Below are 12,019 nucleotides of genomic sequence, written 5' to 3' on the forward strand. Positions count from 1 at the left end.
TTGCATACCATTTAGCCTCCTTTGATTCCAGCTCGTACTGGAGCTCCAGCATGTCCGGCACAGCTGCGCTCATGGGTGGCGTCACCTCGTTGAGGGCACGAAAGTCAACTGTGAGTCTCCAATCACCGTTAAGGTTATGCACAGGCCAGATGGGACTGTTGAAAGGTGAATGAGCTTTCTCGATGACAGCCTGACTCTCCAGTTGACAAATCAGCTGATGAATGGGCAACAAAGAGTCACGGTTAGTTCTGTACTGCCTGTGATGAACAGTTTGAGTTGCAATTGGCACTTCCAGATCCTCTATGTCATGATGTCCCACAGCTGCAGATTCATCAGAAAGTTCAGGTCTAATGGACAATTTCAATTTATCATCCTCAATCTCTACAGATGCTATTCCAAAAGCCCATTTGTGACCCTTAGGATCTTTGAAACAACCTTGTCTCAAAAAGTCAATTCCCAAAATGCAAGGCGCATCAGGACCAGTTACAATAATATGTGTCTTCCACTCTTTACCAGTTAAACTGATCTCTGCCTGTATCTTAGTTAACTCTTGAGATCCACCAGTGATTCCAAAAATAGAAATGGACTCTGTCTCTTTGCAATTGGATGGCAATAAAGTACACTGAGCACCTGTGTCAACTAAAGCCCTGTATTTCCAAACTTTTGAACTGCCAGGCCACCCAATGAATACATTCCAATAGATTAGGTTCTCTCCACCATCCCTTTCCTCCTCCTGGCTACAGGCAGGGCACCCCTAATGCTGAACATGGCATGTGGGGTGTACACAATGATTAGTGTTATTGTGAGAGAAATTGCAATTGTTGGAATAATTGCAGCTGCTCTTGGGAGCTGAAGAAGTGACAGCTACTTTTCGGGCATTGTTGCCTCTGTTTCTGCCACTCTGCAGATCCCTGACTCTCTTTGAAAGAGCTGAAGTAGGTTTACCATCCCATTTGTTCATGTTCTCACCGTATGTGTCATGCAGAATTATCCACAGTGACGCATGTGATTGCTGATGTCTGGGTGGAATTTGTCTCCTCCTGGGCTGGAATTGCCTTGCAGGAGGTGGGCGTCTGTTCCTGACTGCAGAAACATGCACCCATTCAGATGATGCAGGAATGGTATCTCTTACCAGGTTGGAAATTGAGGTTTTAAGATCCTCCTTCAGTTCTTTCATGGTCTCTTTAATCTCTGTGGTCATAGTTTGTATGGCAGAGACTAGGCCAGAATGTGACAAGCTGTCCTCTACCTGCCTGAGCTGATCAGTGAATTCACCAACAGTGAAAGATCTTCCATTATCACTCCTTGATAGAAACTTACTGGCCAAGATGTTAGCATAGGATGAAGGAGCAAGCTTAATAAGCTTCTTCATGAGACCTGTTCCAAGAGCAATATCATCAGGCTCATGAGTGCCATGATCTCCATAAAGCACTTCCTTCACAGCAAACTCCTTCAGAAGCTTAATTCCCTGCTCAATGGTGTTCCACTTCTTGGCAGCCCATGGCAAATCATCTCGGGAAGGATATCTCATAGCCACAGCCAATAGAAGGCGTGTCCACAAGCTAACCTTATCAAGAGGACTTGCTAGGTATTTGTCCACTCCACTCTCCTTAGTGAGTGGTCCCAGCTGCTTGGCAGATTTGTCTCCTACCTGCAGGGCGTTAGCACTAACGCTACGTCATCTCACTAGCCAGCTTAGGATTGACTCACCTGATTCCCTTGTGTATTCCTTCCTAATTTCCCTGACCTCTCTGAGTGGATCATTGGAGCCTTGGATGTCATCCTCTTCCTCTTCCTCCTCCTGACCTGGTGGTCCCTGGCCTAACAGAACCTTCCTCATAGCACTCTTAAACTCATTGGAACCATCCTCTTTCTTGGCAGCCAACCTCACAATACTCCTCTCATTTGAGTATTGGGATCTCAGCACATTTGTGAGGTCTCACAGACTAAGTACCTCCTCTTCCTCCTCTTGCTGATCACCAGAGGTCCCCTCTCTTACATCCTCCTTTGAACCACACTTTGTCTTGGCTTTTGCCTTAGCAGGTGCCAGAAGGGCTTGCGCAGCAACAGACTTGGACGTGTCTGCTGGAGGGTTTGAATCATTGGGGGTCTGACCTGGAGCTTGTGAGTTCAAATCTGCCTTAGATTTAGCAGGATTCTGGTCTGCTGGCTGGGAATTCGAACTGGCTGAGCTGGTGTTATCAGTGTTGCTAGGAACATTCTAATTTTGGGCCTGAACTCCTGGGACTCCTGCCAAACCTTGCGCATTATCTTTGTTTACATTCCCTCCAGGAACACTGGCAGTGTCCCCAGAATCTGGAGAGGAGGGTGGAGAGGCTGGCAGGGGGGAAGGGATTTTCCTGGTTGCTTTTAAAACAGACACCTTTTTTAGCCAATTTTGGCACTACCTTTGAATTTTTTCACACATAGTGCAAAAATTAATATGAAAACTAAACCCATAAGACATACATTAAAAATTGAGAGAATAAAAACAGTTTTACATGAGCAGCTTCCTAAACAAACTTCTGGCATGCCAGTTCTTGGGTGTATTACTCGCATGAGAGCTGTGGCTGGCTTGATTGTAATATTATTGACAAGTGCTCCTGTAATGTTACTGGTAAGGTTTTCAGTGACACTAAAACCAGCATAACCAAGAATAAAATGACCCCAGGCCCAAAAAACATCAGAAACTTTTGCTTTAGCCTTCTTATAAGCTAAATCAATAAAATAAGCAACAATTTGAGCTTTGATCCAACTAAATGCCAAAAAAACCGAAACCAGACCAGAGTAACGCTCCAAACAAATACAATAGCTGCTTAATTAGCTTCATCCTGATTCCCAGAGTTAATCAACAGTCACTCAAATGAATTTAGCCCCACGTTGGGCGCCAAATAAAGATGTGGTGGTTTGGATGTTATCTGCCCACACACAATTTGCCCCAGCTAACTCAGACGGGCTCCAGGAAAACAAATGAAGATATTTATTTACAGCAGCACAATACACAAGCAGATATTTACAATATATACAGTTATATACAGAAATATACAAAGGATAAACAATACAGAAGCACAACTCCCCTCCCAGAAACCTCAGTCCCCAAGAGGGGTTCTCAACCACCCCAGCACCTCCCCCTGCCCCTCTCAACCTTACCCCAGTTCCCAGGAAGAAAAGAGGTGCAGCCAAGAGGTTAAGAAGGAGGGTTAGTGGCAGTGATGTGGCTCGGTCTGAAGGCAAAAGCAAAGTGAGAACAAAATGGAGAATGTTATCTAATGTATACTTCTTGTTCCCAGAGCTCTCAGCGAGACTGATGAGGGAAGGAGACACAACCATTGTTTTCTTTTTTCAGCCAATTATCTAGTTCTTCTCACCAAAACATTTCAGCCTGCTTCAAACTAGCACAGACCTTTAAAGGACCCTTCCAACCTAAACCATTCTATGAGTCTGCGATTCCATGATCATAGAATCATAGAATCAACCGGGTTGGAAGAGACCTCCAAGATCATCCAGTCCACCCTAGCACCCAGCCCTGTCCAATCAACTAGACCATGGCACTAAGTGCCTCATCCAGGCTTTTCTTGACCACCTCCAGGGGTGGTGACTCCACCACCTCTCTGGGCAGCCCATTCCAGTGCCAAATCACTCTCTCTCTGAAGAACTTCCTCCTAATTTCAAGCCTATGCCTCTCTTGGCACAACTTGATTATACAGATAGATCCAGATCCAGATATACAGAGATGCAGATACAGATATATATCTATAGATATAGAGGGAGATAGACACTAAAGCTCTAGATAAAAAGCAATGCATTCAGTAATGCAAATCGTACTGATAGCTCAAACCTGAAACCTGTGTGTGAAGTTAAGACAAGCAGATGAGGAGTTTTACCTGTTCTGAAATGTATTGTTCACAATTGCATTGAAGACAAGGCGGTCACCCACGACAGATGGTCCCCAGAATTTAAACATATTGACTGATTTCAGGACAGGATACGAACAACACAGACGGCTGAAAAAGAAAGCAAGAGAGACAGAGGGGAAAATACACAGTCCTATTAAAGGACCTTCTCTGTTAGGTTGAATAGGGTAGTGATTAGAACAACAAGGTTTACGCAACCCAGAAGATCACTACATTACACTAATTTATTTCATAACCCATACGTTCAGCTCCAAGAGCATATAATTCAAGCGTCAAATATGATAATAATGCCACATAATATATAAGCTTGGAAGTTATGTTTCATTTTCAACACATTTTGCAAACACCAACTAATTAATTCTTGCTGCTTGGTGTTACCTTGTTTTGGAGCTACACCATGAATCCCTTACCTACAGATAATTTCACAGAGTTTCATTAATTTCTATATGACTGCATGGGGAGTAGAATATTGCTCAGTATGTAAAAATGCCAGATCTGAAAGCCTTTAAACAATTAAAAGAAATCTGAGTAGAAAGGTTGAGCAGTGGAAACAACATTCAAGAAAAGCAATGTCAGTCTATCTATTCTTCTTAGTTCTTTTTTTTTTTTGCTTGTTTGTCAGGTGTTTTTTCTAATATTATATAAAACAAGAATAAAAAAACTACTATTTGAACTGCCAGATACATTTTTGGACTTGGTTCTACTACTTTTTTTTTTTTTTTCTTAATTTGGTTTGATTTACTATGTGCAGCTCACAATCAGTACTGAGCAGGAAAATTTATCTTCACACACACAAAGGGATAGAAAGATGTTGAACCAAGTGCTTAATTCAGAAACACAGTGCTGCTGCTGGCAACCTTTCAAAAGCCGAGGGCACAACAGTGTTATAAACAGAAATCTAAGTAATTCTGTTGTGCTTCCAATTGCATGTTGCATCTGCTCACCTGTTTGTTCTTATTTCAGACCTGATCCTTTACTGCGTTCAATTATATGCATTCAGGTTCAGCTGGGTTGTTCAACTGGATCTCTCTGAACAGCTTGTGAAATAGCCTGTAGCCACTCTGGTAAAACCTTGCTGAACTGAAGATTGTCTGTGCCTGGCAAGTATCCTTTTCATGACTGTACTGACAAAGCTGCTTTTGTACTGATGCTGTGGGCAAACAGATACACACCTGATCAAACCCAGCTGCACTCCTAAAGGAAAAGTTTTGCAATACTATTTCACCTACACTAGGTAATTCCAACAATTCATTACTTTTTTTGACCTTCGTCAATATCTCAGAAAAAAATTCTGTAGTGCAGGTAACATCTTAAGGGTTTGTGGAACTGAAATCTAGTCTGCAGCCTCTCCATAGTAGGCAAAACCCAGGTTTCTTCAGCAGTTCTAAGTGTAGTCAAAGCCCCACTCTTTACTGGGATCTCTGTCTGTTAAAAGGAACAATATGCAATAATGACATTTCTTTTTGGACTTTCAAGAAACACATTCTGTCCTCATGCATGTGTGCAAAACTCCTCAGTAAGAACCACACATGCACATGTGAGAATAGATTTTTTTCCTAGTTTTCCACTCAACTGCACTCTGCAAAAGAATGTATTAGTACCATTAAATGAACACAATTATCTGTAGTGAATTAATTGAGTGGTGTAGCTTTTTAATAGACTAATACATTCAAATGACTTTGTAATTTCATTAAGAATAATGTCCTCTTCTGATTTAAAAATGCTAAATGTTGATCTTATTTACAATGTTCACTAAAAAGAGGCAAACACAATGCTACTGAAAACAACAGAGGATAAAAACAAAAAATTGCCCAAAATATTCCATCTAAAGTATTTCATCGCTATCTGCAAGATTTTCATCAGCTATCCAGTGAAAAGCAGTGGAGGTGAGGGTGAGAGGGGAGAAGGAGGTTAAGTAACCTTTAAAATTACCTTAGAAACTTATTTGTCAGTGGTTAGCCCTCCTGTCCTGTTCCTCCAGCAGAGTTTGCAGCCATAGCAACTTTTAACTGGCACATTCAAAGGTCAGGTATAATTGTGAATGGACTCACAAAAGATTTGTAACAAGACTAGCTATTTCTGAAGCACAGACTACAAAATCTCTATTTTCAACAAGCCTCTGTCACTTGCTATTATTCCTGAAACTTTCAACATGACAAATCATGTTTGACATTCATTATTTCAAATAAATGGTTTTCAGTACTTGGATTGTTGATGTTTATCTTTTTAAACATAAACGTGACTCTCACTAGGTAAAATTTACCAACTGAAAACAGGTAAATATTTTGGGTCATATTATGGGAAAAATCAGAAACAGTCCCTTTGAAGCCAATGGAATTACACACTGGGGTATGGTCACTGTATTTTAACATTACCAGAGCAAGCTGTTTATCTGTCCACTACAGAAAATCTTTTGTTATCAGTGCAACTTCTGGCTATAAATCAAAATTGTATGAATAATGAATGGAGAAGTCATTTAATTATTAAAGTTTAAAAGCAAACACATATCTAACACCTTTGAACTGATTTAGGTCACTTGGTATGCAAGGAGAATTCAGACTGAAACTTGAGAGAGGCTTACAAAGAAGCTTTGTACACTGTCCAAGAACAAGCAGGGAGAAAAACAACGGTTTGACTCTGGGGGAAAGGAAATTTAATGATTATATGTCTAGGCCATATTGACAAGGAATGCTAGGTGGTGCCACAAAAATACTTCGTATTTATTACCTGAAGATGTCAGAGCCCTTTAAACTTCTAAAAAGAACTTATCATCTGTGGGACCCAGAGAGACTGAAACGTTAAGTGACTTGCTGAAGGTTACACATTCGTTCTGTGTGTGCAACAGAATTTGTTTCTTTCAATTCTTTTTCTAGCATACTAGCATTTAGAAGGCTGTTTATTTCTGGATATCAATTGATACAAGGTTAGGATTGGGTTGATCCTAGCTTAACTCTGCATTGAAAACACTGTATCAACCACAAGGAGGCAAATTTTCTATTCCTATGTCCAATGCTGTATTTCTGCAGAGATTTTCAGGAGGATAACATAGCTTCTTTTGCCTTAGGGTCTGCATTTGTAACAGAAGAAGAAACTTGACTCCCACTGCGGTGAGGCATACTGTGGGAACTGTACCATATAAACAGTTCAAAGGTCCCCTGCAGTCTGAGGAGAAAAAAAAGCTACAATGTTTGACTCTATATTTTGCATAAAACAAATCATTGTGAAACCCTCTGTATTAAAATCACATCTATTTAGATCCATATGCAAAGATACATACAGAAAAGTACCTTGCTGAAATACTTGCCACTGTCTCCATCCAAGCCATGATCTGACCACCAAATGTGTTCCCATGATGGTTTGCATGAGGAGGCTGGACAAGCTCAATACTCTGCACATGAGTAAGGTCAGTAGAAATTCCATCTTCCTCTTCAAAAGCATCTGAAAGACAGCAGCAAGGTCATAATGCTTTGTTTCAGCTAGTAGCTCTGATAGCCAAGAAGAAAATAGTCCTAGTTACTGAAGCATGCAATTTGCTTCAGACACAATGACAAGAAGGAAAAAGGAAAGACACAAAAGATGTCTCTTCTTTGTAAGGGAGGAAAGATGCTGAAGATTTGCCTTGCTCTTGCAAGAGAAGAGGTGGGGGAATGGTGCAGTCTTATCACAGGACAGTGATCATTCCCAGCCCTAACTGCACCCTTTAAGGAAGCTGTGTCAGAAGCAGTTACTGTGAACGTGGCTAGCTGCAAATGCAGGCAGCCAACAGCTTCAACATGCGCTTGTCATTATTCATGGTTGCCATGCATGACCTCTAATGGATGTTGTCAGAGCAGGTTATCACTTATTCAGATACCTTTCATAGACTTTGACCACCATGCACGATGGGCACTTGAACAAAAGTGTCTAATTAGAGTGTGATATGATTATTTCGTAATGTTACAAATCTCGGGATTACCAGAGGCAATATAAAACACGTGAAAGAGAGAAATATGGACCTGAATCCATAACCATCTTCCATTACTCAGCATCTCAAATTCACTTTCAAATGTTTAGCCATACATCCTCACTCTAATCTTTGTTTATTTCAGTCACATTTTGCAAGAACAGATTTAGACATAAGATGATGTAGGTCATTTTAAAAGTGCTGGAAGCTACTTGATCTCAATTGCACTTTTGACTTTTGACATAATTAACTTTATGATTATATAAATGGGTGGACACATGTGACTAATTTGCACTTTGGACCTACTTAAGCTGTTACACAAGACAGAAGACAAACTTCACTTTCTGGATATGAGCTATACCTATTTTGCTACCTAGAAGCCTTGACACACCATATTATCCTCTGTCTTTCCTCTATTTAGCTTGTTCTACCTCCTTGGGGAGAAAAATCAGTGCTAACAACAATAAGATCCTTAAGGAAGTTTCCAGCCAAGGGAGCGGAAACCAAAGTCATCAACCTCCAATTTGTCTTTCATGGTATTAAGCTGTGTACTATTAGACACCACAAAGGCAAGTAAGTTTGTTGCTTGTAGTGAACAAGTGTCTCCATTTCTACACAGTCTTACTAAATTGTGAAGACTAGAATTTATATTTACAACTGATTTAAACTTTCTTCAGTAAAGTCACATAATGTCTGCTGTTTATATATGGAGTTATGGCTCAGATTTTTTTAAATGCCAGCATATTTCTTAACTGTTGTGATTTTTTTAATATTTTTTTTCCCCAGGAGAAGACAGCAACTTTTGAGAGCAACTGTCTTTGGGAACAGAGATTATCACCAGTTATACAGACAAACCTGCTTCTTGGCTGAATTTTTCTCATTTGGCCATGAGGCTGTTACCCCTGTAATGAAGTTTCTTCTATTTGCTGTGAATGATTTCATGACATGAATGTAGTTCTTTGTGTTTTCTTGAAGAGACACATTACAACTTGTGCGGTAAGACTTAGATTTATAGAACAGTTTAGATTGGAAGGAACGTTAAACACTATCTAGTTCCAATGCCCCTGCCATGGGCAGGGACACCTTCCACTACACTAGTCGCTCAAGGCCTCATCCAACCTGGCCTTGAACACCTCCAGGGAGGGGTCCATATATCCAGGAAGGGTTTCCATACTGGGAACTCTTACACATACAACCTACATGAAGATCTGCATTTTGTATCTATTTAATGCCTTCAACTCTGCATTTATATATCTGTAATTTCTGAAAGACAAAGAAACACCACTGAGTTAGAATACTTATGCTATACATCCTCATAAAACTAGTACAGAGTCTTCTACATGGTATCACAACCTCAAGAAGCTCTATTCAGATGTTTTAGCTGCTTTTTAACCGCCTTCCAGCTTCCCACTAGTCACTTGTTCCATCTATTATGCTGACCACAATATTCACCTTCCTTGTTACTCTCCTGCATGAGGTTTTGAAAGACTTGCTCGTAGCCCAGTCGGATTTTTCTTCTCTCTATAGCCAGGGTGTGCTCCAGGTGGTCTTCTGTAGATACAAGCTTTACAGGTTCTAATTCAATCTATACAAATGAAAAAAAAAAAATCCTGAATGCCATAATCATTACAATGTACACTTTGAACTTAAAATGGCATCAGCATTTTCTACAACCTTTTTCTGTCAGCTGTCCAAGATGACAAGTTCTATTAATACAAATAAGTGCAGAGCTAAAGTTCAAGAGATTCTGCATTATCCTTTCAGAATAATTTGTCAAAACTCAATGTCAAAGTTCTTTTAGCTTTTAAATACAAACATCCAGAGGCCATGCACAATTTAAGGCAATTCTCACTTAAGAAAAAAATATTCTAATAAAAAAAATCTTAGTATGAAGGTCTGAGTACTGAATTTTTGTAAGAGTGAAATAAACCAGTCACAATGATCAGTGCTGTAGTCTACGCAACAGTGTATCCCACAGACTACTGACACTCGCTACACAAATAGCCCTCTATCACAGTCCACTCCATACTCACAGAGCCTGTTTTGTCTATCTGAGGATCTGTTTTCAGAGAAGCACTGGTTTTCTGAGGTGGAGAAACACAAGCATACAGCACTTTGTACAGTTTCAGATTTTAGTTATGCCCAAAATACTACTTGTGCCCAGATATACACCTTTCTTTTGCCAAGATCAGAATTTCTTTTCCCTTAAGTGCAAACTGCCATGTGTGTCAGTTCAATGAGTTAAGAAAATTAGGACATTGAGACAAATACTGCAGAGGTGCCACTGCAGAATCACTTGTGTGGTCTGTCTGCAAGATCTAGCCTCAGACACCTTAAAGTAATGCACAAACACCACAATACAGACAAATTCAACATTTTGTGTGCTGCAGTGGGACTGCTAATGTTTCTCATTCTTTAAGTCTTCACTCAAAACCTCTTTCAGCTTCCTTGCCTCCTTTCTAGTCTATCACAAGAGCTGCCTAGCTTTTTCCAGATGGGCCAGCTACAAGATTAAGACAGTGAGTGCACATTGTTGGACTCATCACAACTTTAGCACCAGTTGCTCAGAGAAGTGTATTTGAAAAATGGATTTTTTTATTTCACCAAGACTTTACTTTATGATGGAATTTGAACTGAAGTCTCAAACTCCCTCTAGGGCATTCCTGTCTTAAGCCTAATCTTAGTTAATCATCATCAATTTAATCCTGAATTATCCTCCCTAGAAATTTGGGCAAAAGGTAAATAGGTTGATCCACTGGATATGACATCACACAAATAATAAACAATCCTTACATTATACTAACTTAGTGCTTGCAGGTTAGTCTGTTTAGCCATTAATCTTTAAGAGACAAACTGGGCTTTAGTTGTAGCAAAACTGTTCTGATTCCTTTCTTCTGCAAACTGCAATGTATCACTGCAGAAGGAAAAGCAGAAATGATTGAACTGATATTAATTGCTTATGGGATGACTGCTCTCTGCCAGTCTGCAGTGGATGTTAAAAAGAAACACACATTGTCAAAATACATTCAGTGAGACAGCAAAGTCAGATAAATAATTCCATTCACATTTCAGGAAAGTACAATACTACAAAGAAAGACAGTATATTAACAGAATCTGAGGAATATTTGGCCTTTCTTATTAAAAAAAAAACTTTAAAAGAACTGTGCCTATGTGGCACAGCAATGTGAAGGCCAAACAGCACAAAGCCTGACTTCCAGTTACCTCTAGGGAACCAAATTCTGGGAAGAAGAAACAACACTAGCATGAAAGATAATTAACATAAATGGCAAAGAATTAGTTTAGATTGACAGCTAGACTAAAAATATGTTCTGAGTAGTGATGTCTGGAAAACCTCCTTAAAAGAGTGAGTGTAAGATAAAGAAACGCCGCCTCCAGCATCCTTGCACGTTTCAAGATGTATATACATCATTTTTTGCAGAGAGAGACTGTGCAGACCCAGAGGAGTCTCCCTTCCAGTACCTAACTCTGTCAGTATTGCAGCCATTACAAAGACACTGGTTCTACTACTAGCAAATAAGCAAGTGGAAGAAGAACAGTAATACACACTCTACAACTTCACAGCAGAGATGAGGGAAAAAACCAAACAACTCCATACTGTCTAGGCTTCATGATGGTTTCATATTACTGACTGGAATAAACAGGTATGGATGTTTTCCTGTGTTTCACAACCAGTAAAGTTGGTTTATTTTACAGAAACTCACTGTCAGCAGCTTCAAACACAGAAGAAAACAGAAAGAATACCTTTCCATCACCAACTGGTTTGGCTACATATGTTGCATATGCCACGCTCACTATTTTTTCAGTGTTAGTCAAAACATCCTGTACTGTAACCTTGATGCCAACCTACAAGGAAGGAGGTAGTGGACAAAGGAGACAAAAAATGGTATTTACATAATTGACAACTGAGTTGAGACAAAATGGTGCAGAATTTATCATATTTGACATTTCCAGACGCTTAAACCTAAAAGAAAAATGCAAAAAAAAAACCATACTCTCTTATCACTGATACATCTCTGAACACATATAAATGTCACAATAAGTTGTGATGTATTTTAGTACAACAGCTGTGTAAGTATGCTTAAAATCTCTTCTAAGGTAAAATAAAAATTAGGAAAGATGCTTTAATTTGATGTATATCTCT

General features: G+C 39.7%; 1 protein-coding gene across 4 annotated transcripts in view; it reads right to left on the minus strand.

Annotated features, from left to right (window-relative positions):
• The window catches only part of ACOT12 (acyl-CoA thioesterase 12), a 43,004-nt gene that overhangs the window by 21,786 nt on the left and 9,199 nt on the right, over positions 1-12,019 (minus strand). For 3 of the 4 annotated variants that reach the window (XM_064140292.1, XM_064140290.1, XM_064140291.1), the window contains 4 exons: positions 11,620-11,721; positions 9,310-9,442; positions 7,202-7,352; positions 3,885-4,004 (listed from right to left, as the gene is read on the minus strand). In XM_064140292.1, coding sequence (XP_063996362.1) covers positions 3,885-4,004; positions 7,202-7,352; positions 9,310-9,442; positions 11,620-11,721 — 506 coding nt within the window. The remainder of the gene's footprint in view (positions 1-3,884; positions 4,005-7,201; positions 7,353-9,309; positions 9,443-11,619; positions 11,722-12,019) is intronic. The other variant, XM_064140293.1, reaches the window with a different exon arrangement.

The sequence above is a fragment of the Pogoniulus pusillus genome, chromosome Z (assembly GCF_015220805.1).
Source record: "Pogoniulus pusillus isolate bPogPus1 chromosome Z, bPogPus1.pri, whole genome shotgun sequence".
In the NCBI taxonomy this organism is placed as follows: Eukaryota; Metazoa; Chordata; class Aves; order Piciformes; family Lybiidae; genus Pogoniulus; species Pogoniulus pusillus.